This window comes from Panthera onca, chromosome C1 (assembly GCF_046562875.1).
Source record: "Panthera onca isolate mPanOnc1 chromosome C1, mPanOnc1 haplotype 2, whole genome shotgun sequence".
Lineage (NCBI taxonomy): Eukaryota > Metazoa > Chordata > Mammalia > Carnivora > Felidae > Panthera > Panthera onca.
The window spans coordinates 166,411,447-166,436,738 of NC_138346.1; the positions used below are offsets into that span (position 1 = coordinate 166,411,447).

The 25,292-nt window shown below is 35.5% G+C and overlaps 1 protein-coding gene across 1 annotated transcript in view; it reads left to right on the forward strand.

Moving 5' to 3' along the window:
- Nucleotides 1–25,292, forward strand: part of DNAI4 (dynein axonemal intermediate chain 4) — a 96,285-nt gene that overhangs the window by 60,435 nt on the left and 10,558 nt on the right. The window contains 7 exon segments of the mRNA XM_060625280.2: nucleotides 7,406–7,492; nucleotides 8,743–8,894; nucleotides 10,779–10,936; nucleotides 11,229–11,350; nucleotides 16,744–16,842; nucleotides 17,478–17,704; nucleotides 20,408–20,564. Coding sequence (XP_060481263.2) covers nucleotides 7,406–7,492; nucleotides 8,743–8,894; nucleotides 10,779–10,936; nucleotides 11,229–11,350; nucleotides 16,744–16,842; nucleotides 17,478–17,704; nucleotides 20,408–20,564 — 1,002 coding nt within the window.

The following is a 25,292-nucleotide window of genomic DNA, read 5'->3' on the forward strand; positions in this document are numbered from 1 at the left end:
ATGCTGTCTTGATGATGACAGCTTTGTAGTAGAGGCTAAAGTCTGGGATTGTGATGCCTCCTGCTTTGGTCTTCTTCTTCAAAATTACTTTGGCTATTCGGGGCCTTTTGTGGTTCCATATGAATTTTAGGATTGCTTGTTCTAGTTTCGAGAAGAATGCTGGTGCAGTTTTGATTGGGATTGCATTGAATGTGTAGATAGCTTTGGGTAGTATTGACATTTTGACAATATTTATTCTTCCAATCCATGAGCAGGGAATGTCTTTCCATTTCTTTATATCTTCTTCAATTACTTGCATAAGCTTTCTATAGTTTTCAGCATACAGATCTTTTACATCTTTGGTTAGATTTATTCCTAGGTATTTTATGCTTCTTGGTGCAATTGTGAATGGGATCAGTTTCTTTATTTGTCTTTCTGTTGCTTCATTGTTAGTGTATAAGAATGCAACTGATTTCTGTACATTGATTTTGTATCCTGCAACTTTGCTGAATTCACGTATCAGTTCTAGCAGACTTTTGGTGGAGTCTATCGGATTTTCCATGTATAATTTCATGTCATCTGCAAAAAGCGAAAGCTTGACTTCATCTTTGCCAATTTTGATGCCTTTGATTTCCTTTTGTTGTCTGATTGCTGATGCTAGAACTTCCAGCACTATGTTAAACAACAGCGGTGAGAGTGGGCATCCCTGTCGTGTTCCTGATCTCAGGGAAAAAGCTCTCAGTTTTTCCCCGTTGAGGATGATGTTAGCTGTGGGCTTTTCATAAATGGTTTTTATGATCTTTAAGTATGTTCCTTCTATCCCGACTTTCTCAAGGGTTTTTATTAAGAAAGGGTGCTGGATTTTGTCAAAGGCCTTTTCTGCATCGATTGACAGGATCATATGGTTCTTCTCTTTTTTTTTGTTAATATGATGTATCACGTTGATCGATTTGCGAATGTTGAACCAGCCCTGCATCCCAGGAATGAATCCCACTTGATCATGGTGAATAATTCTTTTTATATGCCGTTGAATTCGATTTGCTAGTATCTTATTGAGAATTTTTGCATCCATATTCATCAGGGATATTGGCCTGTAGTTCTCTTTTTTTACTGGGTCTCTGTCTGGTTTAGGAATCAAAGTAATACTGGCTTCATAGAATGAGTCTGGAAGTTTTCCTTCCCTTTCTATTTCTTGGAATAGCTTGAGAAGGATAGGTATTATCTCTGCTTTAAACATCTGGTAGAACTCCCCTGGGAAGCCATCTGGTCCTGGACTCTTATTTGTTGGGAGATTTTTGATAACCGATTCAATTTCTTCGCTGGTTATGGGTCTGTTCAAGCTTTCTATTTCCTCCTGATTGAGTTTTGGAAGAGTGTGGGTGTTTAGAAATTTGTCCATTTCTTCCAGGTTGTCCATTTTGTTGGCATATAATTTTTCATAGTATTCCCTGATAATTGTTTGTATCTCTGAGGGATTGGTTGTAATCATTCCATTTTCATTCATGATTTTATCTATTTGGGTCATCTCCCTTTTCTTTTTGAGAAGCCTGGCTAGAAGTTTGTCAATTTTGTTTATTTTTTCAAAAAACCAACTCTTGGTTTCGTTGATCTGCTCTACAGTTTTTTTAGATTCTATATTGTTTATTTCTGCTCTGATCTTTATGATTTCTCTTCTTCTGCTGGGTTTAGGCTGCCTTTGCTGTTCTGCTTCTATTTCCTTTAGGTGTGCTGTTAGATTTTGTATTTGGGATTTTTCTTGTTTCTTGAGATAGGCCTGGATTGCAATGTATTTTCCTCTCAGGACTGCCTTCGCTGCGTCCCAAAGCGTTTGGATTGTTGTATTTTCATTTTCGTTTGTTTCCATATATTTTTTAATTTCTTCTCTAATTGCCTGGTTGACCCACTCATTCGTTAGTAGGGTGTTCTTTAACCTCCATGCTTTTGGAGGTTTTCCAGACTTTTTCCTGTGGTTGATTTCAAGCTTCATAGCATTGTGGTCTGAAAGTATGCATGGTATAATTTCAATTCTTGTAAACTTATGAAGGGCTGTTTTGTGACCCAGTATGTGATCTATCTTGGAGAATGTTCCATGTGCACTCGAGAAGAAAGTATATTCTGTTGCTTTGGGATGCAGAGTTCTAAATATATCTGTCAAGTCCATCTGATCCAATGTATCATTCAGGGCCCTTGTTTCTTTATTGACTGTGTGTCTAGATGATCTATCCATTTCTGTAAGTGGGGTGTTAAAGTCCCCTGCAATGACCACATTCTTATCAATAAGGTTGCTTATGTTTATGAGTAATTGTTTTATATATCTGGGGGCTCCGGTATTCGGCACATAGACATTTATCATTGTTAGCTCTTCCTGATGGATAGACCCTGTAATTATTATATAATGCCCTTCTTCATCTCTTGTTACAGCCTTTAATTTAAAGTCTAGTTTGTGTGATATAAGTATGGCTACTCCAGCTTTCTTTTGGCTTCCAGTAGCATGATAAATAGTTCTCCATCCCCTCACTCTCAATCTAAAGGTGTCCTCAGATCTAAAATGAGTCTCTTGTAGACAGCAAATAGATGGGTCTTGTTTTTTTATCCATTCTGATACCCTATGTCTTTTGGTTGGCGCATTTAATCCATTTACATTCAGTGTTATTATAGAAAGATACGGGTTTAGAGTCATTGTGATGTCTGTATGTTTTATGCTTGCAGTGATGTCTCTGGTACTTTGTCTCACAGGATCCCCCTTAGGATCTCTTGTAGGGCTGGTTTAGTGGTGATGAATTCCTTCAGTTTTTGTTTGGGAAGACCTTTATCTCTCCTTCTATTCTAAATGACAGACTTGCTGGATAAAGGATTCTCGGCTGCATATTTTTTCTGTTTAGCACACTGAAGATATCGTGCCAAGCCTTTCTGGCCTGCCAAGTTTCAAAGGAGAGATCAGTCACGAGTCTTATAGGTCTCCCTTTATATGTGAGGGCACATTTATCCCTTGCTGCTTTCAGAATTTTCTCTTTATCCTTGTATTTTGCCAGTTTCACTATGATATGTCATGCAGAAGATCGATTCACGTTACGTCTGAAGGGAGTTCTCTGTGCCTCTTGGATTTCAATGCCTTTTTCCTTCCCCAGTTCAGGGAAGTTCTCAGCTATAATTTCTTCAAGTACCCCTTCAGCACCTTTCCCTCTCTCTTCCTCCTCTGGGATACCAATTATGTGTATATTATTTCTTTTTAGTGTATCACTTAGTTCTCTAATTTTTCCCTCATACTCCTGGATTTTTTATCTGTCTTTCTCTCAGCTTCCTCTTTTTCCATAACTTTATCTTCTAGTTCACCTATTCTCTCCTCTGCCTCTTCAATCCGAGCTGTCGTCGTTTCCATTTTGTTTTGCATTTCGTTTAAAGCGCTTTTCAGCTCCTCGTGACTGTTCCTTAGTCCCTTGATCTCTGTAGCAAGAGATTCTCTGCTGTCCTGTATACTGTTTTCAAGCCCAGCGATTAATTTTATGACTATTATTCTAAATTCACTTTCTGTTATATGATTTAAATCCTTTTTGATCAGTTCAGTAGCTGTTGTTATTTCCTGGAGATTCTTCTGAGGGGAATTCTTCCGTTTGGTCATTTTGGATAGTCCTTGGAGTGGTGAGGACCTGCAGGGCACTTCCCCTGTGCTGTGGTGTATAACTGGAGTTGGTGGGCGGGGCCGCAGTCCGACCTGATGTCTGCCCCCAGCCCACCGCTGGGGCCACAGTCAGACTGGTGTGTGCCTTCTCTTCCCCTCTCCTAGGGGCGGGATTCACTGTGGGGTGGCGTGTCCCGTCTGGGCTACTTGCACATTGCCAGGCTTGTGGTGCTGGGGATCTGGCGTATTAGCTGGGGTGGGTAGGCAAGGTGCACGGGGGCAGGAGGGGCAGGCTTAGCTCGCTTCTCCTTAGGTGATCCACTTCAGGAGGGGCCCTGTGGCAGCGGGAGGGAGTCAGATCCGCTGCCTGAGGTTTGGCTCCGCAGAAGCACAGAGTTGGGTGTTTGCGCGGAGGGAGCAAGTTCCCTGGCAGGAACTGGTTCTCTTTGGGATTTTGGCTGGAGGATGGGCGGGGGAGATGGCGCTGGCGAGCGCCTTTGTTCCCCGCCAAGCTGAGCTCTGCCTTCCGGGGGCTCAGCAGCTCTCCCTCCCTTTGTCCTCCAGCCTTCCCGCTTTCTGAGCAGAGCTGTTAGCTTATGACCTCCCAGACGCTAAGTTGGCACTTGCTGTCGGAACGCAGTCCGTCTGGCCCCTCCGCTTTTGCCAGCCAGACTCGGGAGCTCTGCTTGGCCGGCGAGCTGCCGCTCCGCCCCGTCTCCCTCCCGCCAGTCCGTGGAGCGCGCACTGCCTCACCGCCCTTCCTACCCTCTTCCGTGGGCCTCTCGTCTGCGCTTGGCTCCGGAGACTCCGTTCTGCTAATCCTCTGGCTGTTTTCTGGGTTCTTTAGGCAGGTGTAGGTGGAATCTAAGTGATCAGCAGGACACGCGGTGAGCCCAGCGTCCTCCTACGCCGCCATCTTCCCTCCCTCCTCCTAAAGTGGAGTTTTTAACATACCTCTACAACAAGTTCATGTTTCAAAAAGTAGAAAATGATAATAGTTACAAAATAATTTTTTCTCCTTTAATATGAAATGTCATCATTTTAATTTTAGGAGATGTACTTGGGACACAGTATTCTCTGAATCCATATCAGATATTGAAAAGTGAACCAGAAGATAACATCTAATTGATTTATTTTCAGATATATCAAGCTCATGTACCCAAATTAATATTCTTCTTAAAGTAATCATATTCACAAATATATACTTAATCTAGTGACCCTGAAAATATACAAGATAATTTTGAGATTTCTTAAAATATTATTACTACCAGTAATAGCAAATACTTTTTTTTTAATTATTTTTTTCTTTTTTATTATTTTTTTTATGAAGTTTATTGTCAAATTGGTTTCCATACAACACCCAGTGCTCATCCCAAAAGGTGCCCTCCTCAATACCCATCACCCACCCTCCCCTCCCTCCCACCCCCCATCAACCCTCAGTGTGTTCTCAGTTTTTAAGAGTCTCTTATGCTTTGGCTCTCTCCCACTCTAACCTCTTTTTTTTTTTCCTTCCCCTCCCCCTTGGGTTTCTGTTAAGTTTCTCAGGATCCACATAAGAGTGAAAACATATGGTATCTGTCTTTCTCTGTATGGCTTATTTCACTTAGCATCACACTCTCCAGTTCCATCCACGTTGCTACAAAGGGCTATATTTCATTCTTTCTCATTGCCACGTAGTACTCCATTGTGTATATAAACCACAATTTTTTTATCCATTCATCAGTTGATGGACATTTAGGCTCTTTCCATAATTTGGCTATTGTTGAGAGTGCTTAACAGCAATACTTAAATAGTACTTACTATGTGCCAGGCGATACTGTAAGCATTTTACTTGTATTAACACGGTAACTCTGAGTTAGGTACTATTTTCCCCATTATGTTGATAAGAAAACTGAAGTACAAAAGGGATAAATAACTTGCCCAAAGTTACACATCTCTTAAATTCCCAGAGTAACACAACTCTAGTAAGTGAAACAGCTAGAATTCAAACTCTAACATCTGAATCCAGAGTTCTTGCTCTTAATTACTGCACTGCCAAAAATCATCTTGAGCCAAATTATATGAATCATCAAGTTGGAGAATGGTATGTTTGCTTTAAAAGAGAGATGATTGTAGAGTAACGAGACTTATTTTCTCCTTGAGTTTATAAACTGCTTCTGAAGACATGATTCTCAATTAGGGATTCTAAAACCCTTTTGTGTAATAACAATACCTTTGGAATAAATATTTAGTGTATTTTTAAAGTGGTCAAAATGAATTGGTATATTAAGATTGTATTGTATAATGTAAGTTTAAAAATTAGCCTTTTTATTTTACTGCCACACCTTATAAGGTGCTATGTGCAAATATGCTAGTGGTTACGGTTTTTAAAAAAACAGAAAGTCTATCATCATTCTTATAGAAACCTAAGTAATGTGTTGTTTAAATTATGTATATTATTTTTAATAAAATAAAATACTTTTAGTACAGATTGGTTTTTATAAACTATATTTGGAAACCCCATGTAAGGTAAGTGATACTCAATAAATCAATAATAAATGTGTAATAAAGACAGGTGAATCATTTTTAGAAACTGAATATACCAGCATTTTAAAAGTTAATATATTGTTATTGAGATTAAATTTAAATAATTTTTAACAAAGCTAAAAAAATATGACAAATGGCATCTATTATATTTATTAATTCATTCTACAAATACTTATTGAACATTGATTATGCCAGGAACTCTAATAAGGCACTAGAGAAACAGTAGTAATTTAGTCACACATAGACCCTGCCTATATAATAGTTCTCTCTGTGTTTTAATAAGGAAAATAAATAGTATTGTGGGAATACATAAGAGAGGCTCATGAATGCTTTTTAGAGGAAGTGGTGCCTATGCTGAGTCTTGAAGCGATGAATAGAAGTTTGTTCATGTCAGTGTAAAAGGAATAGTGGTGAAGAGTGGTTTAAGGCAGAGGAAATTATAAAGAGGTGATGTTGGCTTGAAAGTAGGGTTATGGCAAAAATATATAATATATTTTTGATAAAGGTATTCTGATTACAAAGAAGAGGTTGGGTTTGGTCAATCATTAAACTTTTGTCTTTATGCACTTGTATAAGCATATCTTGAAATGCTTTATTAATCCGTTTGGGGTGCCATGAAAGATACCATCGACTGGCTGGATTAGAAATCAGAAATTTATTTCCTGGAGGCCAGGAAGTTTAGGATCATTGTGCTGGCTGATTTCATTACTGGTGAAGGCTCTCTTCCTATCTTGCAGATGGCCACCTTCTTGCTGCATTCTCACATGGTGGAGAGAGAGAGCTCTGGTGTCTCTTCCTCTTTTTATGAAGCCACCAATCCTATTGGATTAACATTATGACCCTCATGACCTCATTTAATCTTCATTACCTCCTAAAAGCCCTTTCTTCAAATATAATCACATTGGGAATTAGGACTTCAACCCATGAATTTTAGGGGAGGAGACACAATTCAGTTCATGGCACTTTGTCTTTATATTTGAAATAATTAGGTCATTCTCAGAAACCCATAATGTAGTAATATAATCTTGGAAGATTAACTCAATATATAAAAGAACTTTTCAGCAATTGGTTCTTTTTAGTTATTCATCAGTCTGAAAATATGATTATTATTTTGCTTAGGAAGATGGAGGTGTAAAGTAAAAATAAATAGTATACTGGTATTTTTTCTCAATAGAAATGTCTTTCTATTCTTAACACAGTTCATTAAAATGTATCTTTATATATTTTCCAATGTTTTTATGCTACTCTCTCTTATTTTAAACATATTTTTCTGATTTTCAGGACCTTTTGGCTGTTGGCTATGGGCACTTTGGATTTAGAGAGCAAAAAAGAGGATTGGCTTGCTGCTGGTCAATAAAGAATCCTATGGTAACCCCAGTAGGAATAAACCCATTTTTAGTTAATTAAATATTGACATAATTCTCATAAAGTAGATAGTTGTGTGTGATAATTAAATAAAGTCAAAAAATTATCGAGGAAGACTTTATTTTCTTTGGTTTAAATCTATAAGTATTAAAATTTATTCTTGTTGATATAAGATAAAGTAAATTCATTTAATAAATATTTATTGAGCATTTACTATGTGCTATTAGATCTTATGATCCAGAGTTGAACCATTATTTTTTATCAGAAAGAAGAGCAAATTTGCGAGTGAAAATCCTTTGAAAATTATATGTTTCAGCTAATACTGAATTGTTTCTTAATGTATAAATATCTCATCACCTCATAAGATAGATTTCTGCTGGCTTGAATACATACAAAATGGATGAATATGAATGACCATGTTATTAGCAAGAAGAGAATAATAAGAATCAGTCATGGGTTTTTTTTTGTTAAACAGTTTTAGTCAGTCTGTTATTTTGCAGCTTTACATTTAGTTTTAATTCATAACTGAATTGTGAAGTGGAAAACTTAGAAAAGGATCAGGAAAGCAAAATAAAAAATGATTGGAGCTTTTATAAATAATCCCAGTCTATTAGGAAGCTGGGTTTATGTAGAATTAAAAAAAAGGAAGGTAGAAGCAATTTTAAACATGTGGAAGTATTAATATAGGATCCATCACTGGTAAGTTGTCTTCTTTTCCATACAGACTGTTAGAAGCAAGAAAGGATTTAGATTAGACTTTAAGCAAAGCAAAACAATAAAACTCTTCACAGAGTTGTCAAAAAGACTACTGTACAGAGTTTTTTTGTGGCTTCTTCTTTCCACCGTTCAGAAATGTCTAGATAATGCAAGCCTATGAAACAGATACTGGAAGATAGGAACATTGCTAGATAATTTGATTGGAGCCCATTATTTGTTTCTTAAAGAAAGTAAATCTATGATGATCATGCAAATCCTACTGAAAGATTACCAAAATATGATAATTATTGGAGAAGGCCATGCTGTATTTCTTAAAATTATTGAGTCCTGAGGATTCATCAAAGGAAAGGGAATGACTAATTGACATTTTGTTTTCATCTATACTGGAAGTTAGGAAGAGAAGAGTAACCTAATGTAGACTAGCCCTTCTTACATTTCCACTGCCCCCAGACTTGTCTTAAGTCACCATTATACCCTATCTTACTGTGGCCTGCAAAACCCAGTTTAAAATGTAATACAATTATTTTTTTATTCAGTGGCCAGAACGTATTTATCAGAGTCCATATGGAGTTACTGCTGTGGATTTCTCCATTGGAGCACCTAATCTTTTAGCAGTTGGCTATCACAATGGTACCATTGCAATTTATAATGTACAGAGCAACAGTAATGTTCCTGTTCTGGATAGTAGGTGAGAATCCAAGAATCAGATAAACATATAATATGTGCTTTTTTTAGGGAGAAGTAAAAATTTAATCTAATGTTATCTAATTTTGAGTGAATGTTTATTTTTTGAGAGTGATACCATTATTTTTCACTTAATAATTCCTCTCTAGCTGAAATGCTCTGTCCTAAAATCTGTATGTTCTCTGCCCACCTCACCAACCTTCCTTGACAGTTTGTTTATTCTTAAAAAAATTTTTTTTTAATGTTTACTTATTTTTGAGACAATGCGAGAGACAGAGTCCAAGCAGCTGAGGGGCAGACAGAGGGAGACACAGAATCTGAAGTGGGTTCCAGGCTCCAAGCTGTCAGCCCAGAGCCTGACGTGGGGCTTGTACTCATGAACCGTGAGATCATAACCTGAGCCGAAGTCGGACGCTTAACCGACTGAGCCACTCAGGTGCCCCTACAGTTTGTTTATTCTTTTAAAAGAAAATCAAAAATTTCCCCAGCTTCATTGAGGTACAATTGACAAATAAAAATTGTATATATTTAGGTTCTACAATGTGATTTTTAAAAGGGGTACAATGTAATTATTTAATATGTATACACTGTGAAATGATTACCACAATAAAATTGATTAATATGTGGTGGGAACATTTTGGATCTATTCTCTTAGCAAATTTTGAGTATATAGTACAGTATTGTTAACTATGAACATCATGCTATATATTAGATCTTTAGAACTTGTTCATCTTCTAACTATAAGTTTGTACCCTTTATTGCTTTGGCACCACCTCCTCCAAGAAGCCTTCCCATTCCTTTCTTTTGTGCGTTTGTCTAGTTATCATAGCACTCATCACGCTGTATATGTATTATTTATATATATATATCTTTCTGAAGAGGCTGTAAGCAACTCGAAGTCAAGGATTAAGTCTTGCCTGTTTATCCTCAGCATGTCACATAATATTGAGAATGTAACAGGATTATAGTAAGTGAATAAGAATAAATAAATCAATCAGTGAATGAGTCATACTGAGAAAATAAAAAAAGTTAAAAGTGAAAGATATTGAGTATTGTTAGGTTTTTATAATAGAACAGATACCAATGCGGCAAAAATGAAGTAGTATATTTATATTAGTGTTTTAATAAACTTAGAGCTGAAAATAGGCATCAAAGCAGGGTCTGTAAGCTTAAATTTGAAATTATCTGCATAGTTTTGTAAGCATGGGCCTTTGTGCTTGTTTTACCAAATAATCGAAGTTATCTATGATTTTAAAAAGATTCAGAACCATTGCTTTGGGAGGTTTGCATAAAAAAATCAAGGACTAGGAACAGAGGAACCTATTATCCTGACAGGAAAACAATCACTAATCTGAGAAGTGATTTTAATTCTTCAGAGAAACGTTAAATCAGCCATAGAGAGAATCAAGCCAATGGGCAAGCCTGAAATATAGAAAGGTAAGGTAATTGTTTACTTAAATAAGACTTAAATAATTTATCTACTTAAGCTATGAAAAAAATCCTTATAAAGATGAAGATACTTATTTTCAAAGTGTCCAAAATAAATTAACACAACTTATCTAGGAAAAAGTAAATGAATAGAGTAAGGGAAAGTATATTTTGAAAAGAAAGAAAATATTTGCTTTTGTATTTCTTTTATGGCATTAATATAATTAAAAGTAGTAAAAGTTTCCTTTTATAAGAAATGAAAAAAAACAAAAATATTAGGTGACAAAATGATTGTTTTCCCTGTTTTTCAAAATACTTTTACTAAAGTGAAAGTGAACAATAGGAGCATCATCCCATAAGTAGGTCACAGTGCTCCAGGGAGCTGTCCTTATGACTTATACTCCTGTGCTTTTAAAAATTATGGCAATGATTCTATATTTAGTGCTTTTCCCTGTTTTAGTGAATCACCTCAAAAACATTTGGGACCTGTATGGCAACTACAGTGGATAGAACAAGATCGAGGGACAACAGGGGATGACAAAAGAGAAATACTAGTTTCTATATCAGCAGATGGAAGAATCTCCAAATGGGTTATACGGAAAGGACTGGACTGTCATGGTAAAAAGAATGTATACAAATACACATACGTATCAAATTACCTTTCTCTTATTATGTGCTGACTTAAAATTCCTAGTGAGCCATGAGTAAGAGGTGACAAATTTTCGTTTGGCTACATAAGAAAAAATATTGTACTTGCTCATTGTTTTTCTCATTGGTATTTGCTAGTTTTAAGATAATCACATGCAAAAGATGGTGGAACTCATACTATTATTTGTAGGAGGGACATACATTATTATACAATACTTTTTCATGTATTAAATAAGATATATGTTTTCTTCTTTAAATAAAGATTTGATGCATTTGAAGCGAACTACTTCTAGCAGCAGCAAAAAAGGAGGGGAAAAAGAAAAGAAAGGTGAAGCTCTGATATCTCGACAGGCCCCTGGAATGTGTTTCGCTTTTCATCCTAAGGTAAATTATTCCAATCCATTATTCACTATTGCAAATGACAACTTCCAATAATTGAAATGTAGTAAGACATAAAGCAAGACAAAGGTTTAGCATGTTAATCAATATAGTGCCTTGTAGGTAAAAATAAAACAAACATAGACATAGCTGCCAAACTAAGGTGGAGAGGCACATTCCAGTTGGCTGTACTGTGTCTTTATCTGCTTTCTAGAGGAAAAGTCTATATTTCTGAGAAACTGTGAAAGGATTCTCTTTACAACTTCAAGTTTAACTTGAGTGCTTTATTATTTTGATAGAAACCGAAACTACCATACAGTCCACTATTTCAATGTGACTCTCATGATGATGAGGATTAGGAAGAATAGTTAAGTTCATGGTTATCAGGAAGAGAATCAAATCAAAGCACAGTTAATGAAATTCTACTTTTTCTAATTATTTTTATCTGGAAGTACTTTGGAATCAGAAAACTCAGCAACTATGACAAACAAGCATATCCTATATATTTTTCCTTATATGTAACATGATCATCTTTTTTGTGACACCATCATCTATCTAATTATGCAAACCAAAATTTGAGCTCCTACTTTGTTCTACCCTATCAACCAAATGCTATTTAAGTATTATTGTCCTTTTAGTCCAAGCCTACTACTGCTAATGTAGTTCAGGCCTTTACTGCATTTCATGTTTTCCACAGCTGTTGTATTCCAACTGCCTTCACTCTCAAATTCTTGTAATCCACATTTCACCTTGATTCTAGAACAGTGCTTCTCAATGTGGGCAGGGAGGGGAATATTTTATCACCAGGGTATATTTCACAATGTCTTGAGATATTTTTGGTTGTTGCAGCTACAGGAGGTGGGACGTGGGAAGGAATGCTACTGGCATCTAGTAGGCAGAGGCCAGGGATACTGCTAAACATCCTACAGTGCACAAGACAACTATTGCCCTCCTTTGCACAGAAGAAGGGGGAGAAGGGGAAGAGGAAGAAAAGGGGTACTGGGGAAAAAAAAGGAGAGGGGGAAGGGGCAGGAGAAAGGGAAGAAGAAGGGGAAAGAAAAGAAGGAGAAGGGGAAGGGGAGGGGAAGGGACTGGCCCAAAATATCAATGGTGCTGGGTTGAGAAATCCTAGTTTGTTATCCTAGAAATGTCCTTGGTGTGAGGAATTTGAGATGATCATATAGTGTGTAAATAAAGAGTTTACTTCTTTTCTAATCTGGTTACCTTTTCTTTCCTGTTTGTACTGGCTTGAACTTCCAGCACAATGATGAATGGAGGTGGTGAAAACAAACATCCCTCTCTTGTTTCTGATCTTAGGGAGAAAGTGTTCAGTCCTTTTATTATTAAGTATGATGTAAGCTGAGATTTTTTTGTAGATACAATTAATCACATTGAGGAGATCCTATTACTTTACTGTTTGTTGAGAGTTTTATCAGGAATAGATGCTAGGTTTTTGTCAAATGCTTTTTCTACATCTATTGAGATGATATATAGTTTTTCTTTTTAAGTTTGTTAATATGGTGAATAACATTGGTTTTTAAATGTTTATTTCTAAAATAAATTCCACCTGATTGTAATTTATACTTTTAATGTACTGTTGGATTTGATAGGCTTAAATTTTGTTTAGCAGTTTTCATCTTTGCTTATAAGGGATATCTATCTACAGTTTTCTTTTCTTGTGATGTCTTTGTCTGGTTTTGATATTAGGGTAATCCTGTAGAATGAGTTGAAAAGTATTCCCTCTTTACTTTTTTGAAATAATATGTATACAATTAGTATTATTTCTTCATTATGTGTTTGATGGGATTAATAAACTATCTGGGCCTGGAATTTCTTTTAGGAAGGTTTTTAACTTGTAACTAGAAATGCAAATTTTTACTAGATATAGGATTATTATTATTATTATCATCTATTTCTTCTTGAGTGCATTTTGATAATTTGTGTCTTTTAAGAAATTTATTTCATCTAAGTTATTAAACTTAGTGGCATCATAATAATTCCTTAGTATTCTTTAATAGATATTAAAATATGTAGTGATGTCACCTCTTTAATTGCTACTGTTGGTAATTTGTGTTTCTTTTTTTCTTTAGTCTGGTAGAAGTTTTTCAGTGCTATTGATCTCAAAGAACCAGCTTTTGATTTCTCTGAATTTCACGATTGTTTTTCTGTTTTCTATAAAACTGATTTCCACTTTGATCTTTATTTTCTTTCTTCTGCTTCGGTTTTATTTGCTCCTCCTTTTCTGGCTTCTTAAGGTGGAATCTGGGATCATTTATTTATGACTTTTCTTCTTTTGATGGAGGCATTTTTGCTATAACTTTTTCTCTAAGTACTGCTTTGGCAGCATCCCACAAATTCTAATATGTTGTATTTTCATTTTCATTCCATTCAGAATACTTTGTAATTTCTCTGATTTCTTTTTTGATTGATGGACTACTTAGTAGCATGTTATTTAGTTTTTAAATATTTGGGGTTTTTCAAGGATCTTTCTGTTTATTGATTTCTAATTTAATTCCATCATGATCAGAGAACAAACTTTTAATAAAAATTAATAAACTGAACCCTTTTAAATTTATTGAAGCCCAGAATGTGACATTTACACATAAGTGTTCCCTGTGCACTTGAGAAAAATGTGTATTCTGCTCTTGTTGGGTGGAGTGTTCTATGAATGACAATCAGGTTAGGTTGGTTGAAGGTGTTCTCCAAGTTGACTATATTCTTGCTGATTTTCTGCCTACCTCTTCCATCAATTATTAACAGAGAGGCATTGAAGTGTCTGGGCATGATTATGGATTTGTCTTTTTTTTTTTTTTAACTGTAATTCTATCAGGTTTTGCTTTATGTAGCTTGAAGCTTTGTCTTAAGGATACAAATGTTTAGGATTGTTATGTTCTCTTGATTATTCAACTCTCTTATCATTTTAAAGTGGCCTTATTCATAACTGGTAATATTATTAACACTGAAATAATCTTAGCCCGATATTAATGTAACCACTTCAGCGTTCTTTTAACCAGTGTTAACATGGTTTATTTTTTCTTTTTATTAAGTTTTTATTTAAATTTCAGTTAGTCAACATAGTTTCAGGTATAGAATTTAGTGATTCAACACTTACATACAACACCTGGTGCTAATTACAAGTGCCCTCCTTAATAGCCATCACCTATTTAACCCATCCCCCTACCCATCTCTTCTCTGGAAACCATCAGTTTGTTCTCTATAGTTACAAGTCTGTTTCTTGGTTTTTCTCTCTCTTCCCCAGCCATGTTTGTTTGTTGTGTTTATTAAATCATTTTCCATCCTTTTACATTTAACCTACTTGTATCTCTGTATTTAAAGTACATTTCTTGGGGCGCCTGGGTGGCGCAGTCGGTTAAGCGTCCGACTTCAGCCAGGTCACGATCTCGCGGTCCGTGAGTTCGAGCCCCGCATCAGGCTCTGGGCTGATGGCTCGGAGCCTGGAGCCTGTTTCCGATTCTGTGTCTCCCTCTCTCTCTGCCCCTCCCCCGTTCATGCTCTGTCTCTCTCTGTCCCAAAAATAAATAAAAAACGTTGAAAAAAAAAATTTAAAAAAAAAAAAAAAAAAAAAAATAAAGTACATTTCTTGTTGGTAGCATATAGTTGGGTCTTGCTTTTTTATCCATCTTATAATTTCTGCCTTTTAATTGTGATATTTAGACCATTTACATTTAGTTTTATTTTGATATGGTTTGGTTTGAGTCTGTCATTTTGCTTCACTAGTTTATTGGTGTTGGTGGGGTGGTGGTATAACATGTCTGGCCTCCTTGCCTGGAGGCCAGACTCTAAAGGGCTATCTCAACTCCAGAGCTTCTTGGAGGTTGGGCTGAGCCTTCTGTTGCAACTGCATCATAGTCAACTTAAATCTCTGCCCATTATTGTTTCTTTCAAAGAAATTATTCCTGAGAGAACTTCCCAATAAATCTGTTGCATGGAAATCTCAGAGTTTATATACTGACAAGAATAACTCTAGACAGTGACTTTGAAGATCTCTACAGAAAGATAAACAACTTATAAATGGTGTTGGGATAATCATTGTTCATATAAAAATGGAATTAGATACCTACCCCTTCATAAACAAAAAACTTTTAGAAGAAAATATAGGAAAACTTTGCTTTTACCTCAAAATATGAAAAATTTCTTAAAGCACAAAAAATGCTAAGTATATAAAAAAGTTATAATACTAACTACATCAGAATGAGAACTTCTGTTTATCAAAAGACACTAAAAAAGTAAAAGGTAAGCCATACACTTGGAGAAGATATTTGCAACATATGTAATAGACAAAGCATATATAATAGGATATATAAAGAACTTTTATATAAATCAATATGAAAATATTATGAGTAAAATAGTTAAGAGACATGAACAGAAGAGGAAATACAAATGGCCAGTAAACATAAAATGTGCTCAACCTTGTTAATATTCATATAAATGAATTCATATTCATATAAATTCATATACCATTAGGTATAATTTTATACCTAATACAATGGCAAAACTTAAGATTTCTAATGTAACCAACCATTGAAGAGAATATGGATCAAAAGGAACTTCTATATACTGCTGAATGTAAATTGGTTATGCTAGTTTGGGGAAAAATTATACTTTATTGTGTTGTTTAAACTGCTTATATTCCATGATTTTGTAGTTGCATTCTTAAGTAGTGGTACATGCTAGAACAGTGTGTCTCAAATTTTAATGTACATACACATTATTTAGGGATCTTGTTAAAATGCAGATTCTGATTCAGTAGGTCTGGGGTAGGATCTGAGAGTTGACATCTCTAAAATGCTCCCAGATGATACTGACTCCACATACCCAGGACATAGAGCCTGACTTTCAGACCTTTAGACTATGACTTCACAGTAGGAAATACACTTAAAATCTCTATTTAGTACCTACATATGGAGTTACAAATGCTTAAGACTCCATTTAGTTCAATCTTTCATATCCAGCAAAAAATCATTTCTTCAGCATTATATACATAAATATTATAAAACGATGATAGAAAGTAAAAGACAACAGACAACTATTATCAAGATAGTTTTTCTAGTTTTGGTTCTTAAATTCATTTTAATAGATCTTGAGAGATCTGATTTTATTTTTTGAAGTTAATTTATTTTTGAGATAGAGAGAGAGAGTAGGGGAGGGACAGAAAGAGAGGGAGACAGACGATCTGAAGCGGGCTCTGCACTGACAGCAGAAAGCCCAATGCGGGGCTCGAACTTATGAACTGTGAGATCATGACCCGAACCAAAGTTGCACCCTTAACCAACTGAGCCTTAACCAACCAACCCAGGTGCCCCGAGGGATCTGATTTTCTATTTAGCACCTTTACTAATATATCACAAGCCAATACATTTTAATTTTTTGTGTTGTAGGATACAAATATCTATTTGGCTGGGACCGAGGAGGGTCATATTCACAAATGTTCTTGTTCGTATAATGAACAATACCTAGAAACCTACAGAGGACATAAGGTTAGTTTAATTATAGTAGGTATGGAAAATTTATCTTTTAATATTTCTGAAAAAAATAGTATTTTTATACACACTACTTTTCACATGCCCTAAATTTACAACTTCAGAGTTAATAGTACGAATTGAATTAAGTACTGTCTTGTATGGAAATCATCAATAACGTGTGGGACATTTTGTTTGGCTTCCAGGTGTTCTTGATTTTTTTCTTGCAAGTTATGGAAGTCACAATTTTTATTTGTTTCTGAAAGATTTTGCTTATGATAACATGCTGATTCCAAAGTAAAATTGTCTCTGGCATATACTTATTTTCTGTATCTTTTGTTCCATTTATGTTTTCTTCATTTTCTCCCTTATTTCTGTTTTTTAAAGTAATCCTTATACTTTTTAAAGTAAATAAGTATAATATGTATTAATATTTAGTTAGTATTGTAACAACTATATTTTTATGTTTCTGTATGGCATTATTTAGGGAAGATTCAATTTATGAGCTTACTCTGAGCTAAAATAATACACAACAATGCATGGTACCTAAATCTTCTAGAAATCTTAGCATTTTTAATTTGTTGGTCAAGTTTAAAGTATGAGATGTTAACTATTACTTACCTATGTATTTTAATTTGTTTTTCTAATTCTAGGGTCCAGTGTATAAAATAGCATGGAATCCATTTTGTCATGATGTGTTCTTAAGCTGTTCTGCAGATTGGGGTGTTATTATATGGCAACAGGAGAATCCCAAGCCATTTTTGAGTTTTTATCCAACTACTTATGTTGTTTATGATGTTGCCTGGTCTCCAAAATCAGCCTATATATTTGCAGCCGCAAACGAGAGCAGAGTAGAGATTTGGCACCTTCACATCAGCACGTAAGTGTTAATATTTTTCCTGGTGATATTTCTCATAGAAGCAGTTCAAACAAAATGATACCTGATAGTTTTGGTATTGGTTAGAGAGAATTGTGGTTACTTTAAAACAAGTAATAATTTACACTGTGAGAGTCCTTTATGAATAAAAGATATAGGCTAGATGCTATATTCATTTTAATTACTTATGTGGTATGTAGTTTTAAAAATATTTAAATGAAAATAGGTTACCTTACTCATATCAAACTTTTACAGGAAGATATAAGATATCATAGCTGCCTTGAATTCTTTTTCTTTGCCTTGTTTAGAAGAATGCAGAGAGGCAACTAACTGTGTTTAACTAAAGATTGTTTGCAATAAGACAAAGAAAGGGAACAAAATAATTATTTTTTATAATACTTACTCTCTTACCTTGTTTTAAAATATATTTAAATGGCCATTCATTTAATTAAAAATTTTAATTTAAGGTGTGACACCAAAGTTATTAGAGGGTCATCTAGACCCATGTTTTCTTTTTAAAATGGAAATTTATACAATGCGGGAATAAAGTGTTTAATGATTCTATTTCCTCAGTTGGAAAATACTGTAGATTTTTATGTTAGTTATTAGCAGAAGCATCAGGGCAATATATTTTTGCTTAAAATAAGTGATACAAAATTCAATGGGTTTATTCTTTTTTTTAAAAAGGCTTATTTATTTTGAGAGAGGGAGTGTGTGTAAGCAGAGGAGGAGTGGAGAAAGGGGGAACGAGAATCCAAGCATGCTCCACGCCATCAGCGCAGAGCCTGATGTGGGGCTTGACCTCACAAACCTTGCAATCATGACCTGTCAGATACTTAACCAACTGAGCCACCCAGGTTCCCCTCAAGGGGTTTATTGTTAATGACAATTTTTTTATCCTAGAACTTAATCATATAGTAACTCTAAAATTTTGTCATGGCTTATACTATAAAATAGTTTGAATCCGAAACCAAGGATTATACCACAAAGCAATTTAGTTTTGAGTATGAGATGACTAATGTATAAAATGACGACTTAACTCATCCCACCCCTGATTTTAATTTTTTGGTAAAACGATCACTCATCCCACCTCTGATTTTAATTATTTTTTTTTTTTTTGGTAAAACTGTAGATCTCAGGACATTTCTTTTTTGTGTGTGTGTTTATTTAGTTTTTGAGAGAGAGAGAGAGAGAGCGCGCACGCACACACACACGATTGGGGGAGGGGCAGAGAGAGAGAGAGGGAGACACAGAATCAGAAGCAGGCTCCAGGTTCTGAGCTGTCAGCACAGAGCCCGATGCGGGGCTTGAACTCACAGACGGTGAGATCATAACCTGAGCTGAAGTCAGACACTCAACCGACTGAGCCACCCAGGCACCCCAAGGATATTTCTTAAGAAGTATGCAAGTTGCTGCCTTTGGTTTTTTTGTTTTTTGTTTTAGTTTATTTATTTATTTTTGAGAGAGAGAGACAGAGCACAAGTGGGGAAAGGACAGAGAGAGAGAGAGAGACAGAATCTGAAGCAGGCTCTGAGTTGTCAGTGCAGGGCTCAAACCCACGAACAGCAAAACCATGACCTGAGCCAAAGTTGGACACTTAACCCACTGAGCCACCCAGGTGCCCCTGGTTCTGTTGTTTTTTAAGGGTATCAGTGGATTGCTTTGGATGACAGGGAATTTAAAAAGTTCTTGTTCAAAATATTCTTTTATATTCCAGAGGTTCATTTGGGTCAAAATATCCTTCTATTAAAAGACATTTATTACTTAAGAAGTTGTATTACTCAGGGTTCTCCAGAGAAACAGTAGCAATAAAAAGAGAGAAAGAGATTTACTTTAAGCAATTGGCTCACATGATTGTGGGGCCTGGCAAGTGCCAAGTCTGAACTATAGGCTGGTGGGCTAGAATTTCCATCAGGAAATTCCATCTTGCAATTCCGTCAGTCCATCTTGCAATCTTGAGTCTGAAGGCAGTCTGGAAGCAGAATATTATTCTACTTTGGGGAACTCAGTCTTTTCTCTTAAGGTCTTCAACACATTGGATAAGGTCTGCCTACATTATGGAGCATAATGTGCTTTATTCAGATTCTACTCACCTGAATGTTTATCACAACTAAACAAAATACCTTCACAGCAAAGTGTAGACTGGTGTTTGACCTTGTAAACAACTGAGTACCATAGCCTAGCCAAGTAAGTACATAAAGTTAACCAGCACAGGAGTTTAAATTTATGAGTTCGCATCTTTTTTTTTTTTAAGCTTATTTATTTATTTTGCAGAGAGAGAGAGAGAGAGAGCATGAACAGGGAAGACATGGAGAGAGGAGAGAGAGACAATCTTAAGCAGGCTCCACGTTCAGCATGCAGCCTGACACAGGGCTTGATCCCACAACCATGAGACCATGACCTGAGCCAAAAGCAAGAGTCGGATGCTCAACTGACTGAGCCATTCAGGCGCCCCATGAGTTCACAACTTAATTGTGACTTGCTTGAATTTATTTAGTCGAAATTTGTTCACTAAAGAAGTGAAAGTTTTGACTGAATAAGGAGTAGAGAAACAGTTATTTTGACTTTGGAAATTTACTTAAAAAGTTTATTTTTGTTTTGTTTTTGTCACATGAAATCACAAAAAAATATCTCAGACTTTTCTTAATCTGTATATAAGAATATATTAACAACAAATACATTTACAAATAAAATATTTTATTACAGTTTGGATCCTCTGATTGTGCATGTTGCTAACCCCGGAATCAAGTTCACAACTGTCCTCTTTGCCAAACAAACAGATTGCCTTCTGGTGGGTGACAGTGATGGACAGGTTGGTGTGTATGAACTGAGAAATATGCCTGCTGCTTTGGATTCTGGCCGGGTAAGACTCAAGAATCAAAATTCTATGTCATTTAATAATTTCAGTTATAATTTTGTGTCATACAAGGAATTTACATTTCTTAGATATCTTAAGTGTGGTGCAATGGAAAGAACATAAATCCCAGGAGTTGTTAGCTACTAGCATGGTATCTACTAGGCTTATTTTCTTTGAGCCTCATGTTTTTTCTCTGTAATATGAATACAATAATGTTGTAGCATAATAATTGTAAATGTTATATGGAATAACTTAAAATTGTGCTTAATATACTGTTGGGATTTAATAATTGTTGAATATAGCTGAAGAAGTTTACTGCAAATATTCAAAGACTTTTACAAGAAATTATAATATTTTAGATATTATCCAATGTTCCCAAAATAGGCATTTGTTTTTGTTTCTGTAGTGTTATCCTATTCCCTTACTCTGATACTCAAAACTAAAAGGCAACTGATGGAAAGGGAGAAGATATTTGCCTATGACATATTGGTTAAAGGGTTAGTATCCAAAATCTATAAAGAACTTATCAAACTCAACACCCACAAAACAAATAATCCGGTGAAGAAATGGGCAGAAGACATGAACAGACACTTCTCCAAAGAAGACATCCAGATGGCTAACAGACACATGAAAAGATCCTCAACATCACTCATCATCAGGGAAATATAAATCAAAACCACAATGAGATACCACCTCACACCTGTCAGAATGGCTAAAATTAACAACTCAGGCAACAACAGATGTTGATGAGGATGTGGAGAAAAGGGAAAACATTTGCACTGCTGGTGGGAATGCAAACTGGTGCACTCTGGAAAACAGTATGTTGGTTCCTCAAAAAATTAAAAATAAAACTACCCTACGACCCAGCAATTGAACTACTAGATATTTATCCAAAGGATACCAAAATATTGATTTGAAGGGACACATGCACCCCAATGTTTATAGCAGCACTATCAATAATAACCAAATTATGGAAAGAATCCAAATGTGCATCGACTGATGAATGAATAAAAAAGATGTGGTATGCGCGCGCGCGCGCGCGCACACACACACACACACACACACACACACACACACACACACACTGGAATATTAGAGATGAAAAAAAACGAAATCTTGCCATTTGCAACAACGTGGATAGAATTAGAATGTATTATGCTAAGTAAAAGAAGTCAGTCAGAGAAAGACAAATATCATATGATTTCACTCATATGTAGAATTTAAGAAACAAAACAGATACACATAGGGAAAAGGAAGGAAAAATAAAAGAGGGAAGCAAACAGTAAGAGACTTTTAAATACAGAGAACAAACTGAGGGTTGCTAGATGGGGGTGGGCTAAATGGGTTATGGGCATTAAGGAGGGAACTTGTTGGGATGAGCACTAGGTGTTACATGTAAGTGATGAATCACTAAATTCTACTCCTGAAATCATTATTACACTATATGTTAACTAGCTTGGATTTAAATTTTTAAAAAAGGGAAAAAAATTAAAGAAAAAAGAAAAACAATATGAAAACTTTGTTGTAAAACTTTAACAAGCAATCAGTATCACTAGATTATTATTATCACTACCTATTATTTTTAAGGTAGCTTTTCAATTTTTTATTTTTAAAGTTTAAATATTATTTTATGGAGTAATCTGGTATATATTACCATGAATATGATAAACAAGTTAAAATATTAAAATATGCATGAATCAATAAGGAAAAAACACTTGGGGCACCTGGGTGGCTCAGTCAGTTAAGCGTTTGACTTCAGCTCAGGTCATGACTTGCAGACTGTGAGTTCAAGCCCCACGTCACACTCTGTGCTGTACAGCTCCAAACCTGGAGCCTGCTTGGGATTCTGTGTCTCCCTCTCTCTGCCCCTCCCCTGCTCATGCCTCTGTGTCTCTCTTTCTCTCAAAAGTAAATAAATGTTAAAAAAATAAAAATAAAGGGGCGCCTGGGTGGCTTAACTGGTTGAGCATCCGACTTCAGCTCAGGTCATGATCTCACAGTTCGTGGGTTCAAGCCCCGCATCAGGCTCTGTGCTGACAGTTCAGAGCCTGGAGCCTGCTTCAGATTCTGTGTCTCCACTCTCCCTCTCTGCCTCTTCCCCGCTCGTGCCTTCTCTGTTTCTGTCTCTCAAAAATAAATAAACATTAAAAAAATAAATAAAAATAAGAAAAATAAGGCAAAAACACTGAGACTACAATAGAAGACTGGGTAATAGTCAGGAACAGTTCATTCACAAAAAAACGACTAGTAAATATATTTTAAAATTAAACCTCATTTATAAATGAAGAAATAAAAATGTATTACCTTAAATTAAAATGTGATCACATTCTCATATACGAAATTAACAAAGTTTTTTTTTTATATTTAATAGGTGTACTCAGTACTAGCAAACATTTGATAAGACAGTTTTTCTCTTATACAGAAAAATGTTGGAGTAGAATTTGGTATAACTTCTTTGGAAGCAATTTGGCAATCTGAACCAAGACTGTCATGCTTCTGGAATTCTATTCTATAGAAATATTCATAAAGGCAATCAAATAAATTAATTATAGCATAATTTGTAATGGGATAAGAAAAGAAAAAGAAAATAATCTAAATATGCAACCAGATGGAAATGTGGCCAGGAAAGTCAGCAGTGTTGATTATATTTGGGTCACATACTGTAGCAAGTGGAGTTTTATCCCAACTATATAGACTGTAAATGTTAGATAGATAGATAGATAGATAGATAGATAGATAGATAGATAGACAGACAGATAGATGCTTGCTTAGGACTTTGTATTTGTCATTTCTCCTATCTAACATCCAGAGTTTGATCTTCTCGGTACTTCAAGTTTTTGCTCAAATATCAGTCACTATCTGCGTGAAATCTTCCTGGATACCTTATTTAAAATTGAATCTCTACTCTCACCTATACTTCTTATCTCGTACTTTTCCATGACTTATTTTTCGTAATATTTATCTTTGAATATACCATATTCTTTATTGATTTATTTTGTTAATTGCCTGTCTCCCACAGGTAGGACATAAGCCACCTGTAAATAGTGAATTTTGTCTCTTTTGTTCATAAAAACATAAAGCTTCTTTTTCTAAAATGCATGTTTCCTTACATCATAATTTTAGTCTGTTCTGAGAAATGCAACATTAATGGCTTATTTTTTCATGATGTAAACATTTTAATATTTTTAATTTCTCTCATATTCACTGAGTATATAATACCTTTTAGGGTACTGAGATGTTTATGCCCACACTTGTTTATGATATACAGCTCAACAGCCAGAAGGAACTAGAGAATTCTATTCTTTATTCAAGTCTTTCAAAAACATTAAAATGGATCAAAATATATAGTTAATAGTAATCTTTTTCTTCTTTACTTATCCCTCAAATCCTAAATGTAGCATCAAGGCCTAAATCCATTGCTTTCTATTCCTGTAATTCCATCAGTTCCATCCCACAAAAGCTCTAAGAACTCGTCCACAAATTCTAAATTGGGGCAGTGGGGAGAGGGAGTTGCATTATTTAAAAATCTTTGTTGGTGTGTATTGGGTTGGTGGTAGCAAAGAAACATGAGCATTAGCATGTTGATTCTTTTTATCACATATGTCTATAGTACCTGTTAAAGATGACAATAATTCATCAATATAAACTATAATATTTTGTATACATGTCTTTCTTAGTAGTTTGAGCTACTTGGAAACTTGTATATTTAAGTACTAGCACAGGGCTAGCACATGATAGGTACTAAGCAAATATTGAAAAATGAACAAACACACTTAGACCCAAAAGACACATGGTTTCTAAGAAAGGAACAATATATGCACACAAATATAATCAAGTCATAAAGACCAAAATAACAAAGAAACTCCTATAGAAGCACAGAGTAGGAAAATTGACTTTTGAAAGGAGAATGGGAAGAAAGAAAGGAAAACATAGGTGAATACTTTGGGGAAGACTTTCACACAGGAGATTAAATTTTAACTGTGTTTTGAAGGATTAGAAATTTTCTTTGCAGGGGCACCTGGGTGGCTCAGTTGGTTAACTGACCGACTCATGGTTTCGGTTCAGGTGATGATCTCGTGAGATCCACCCCTGCATCAGGATCTGTGTTGACAGCATGGAACCTGCTTGAGATTCTCTCTTTCCTTCTCTGTCTGGCCCTCCCCTGCTCGTGGTCTCTCTCTCAAAATAAATAAATAAACTTAAAAAAAATGGAAATTTTCCTTGCAGATAAGCGAGTAGAGCTGTTATTTCAGAGTGAGGGAAAGGCCTGAGCAAAGATACAGAATTAGAAAGGTCCATGACAGGGGCACCTGGGTGGCTCAGTTGGCTAAGTGTCCGACTTCAGCTCAGGTCATGATCTCGCGGTTTGTGAGTTCGAGCCCCGCGTCAGGCTCTTTGCTGATGGCTTGAAGCCTGGAGCCTGCTTCGGATACTGTGTCTCCTCCTCTCTCTGCCCCTCGCCGACTTGTGCTCTCTCAAAAATAAATAAATGTAAAAAAAATTAAAAAAAAAAAAAAAAAAAGAAAGGTCCATGACATTTTGAGGAAATAGTGAGTAGACTTTTTTGACTGGTAAAGAGATTGCTTGAGAGAAAAGTGGCAAAAGGGCCTGTTGGGTCATTTGCCATGATCTGGAATTTGATCCTTATTTTCTAGAAAATAGAAAGCCATTCCCTATCTCACATTTTGTACAATGGTGAACTCCAAATGAATTAAAGACTGAAAAATAAAACAA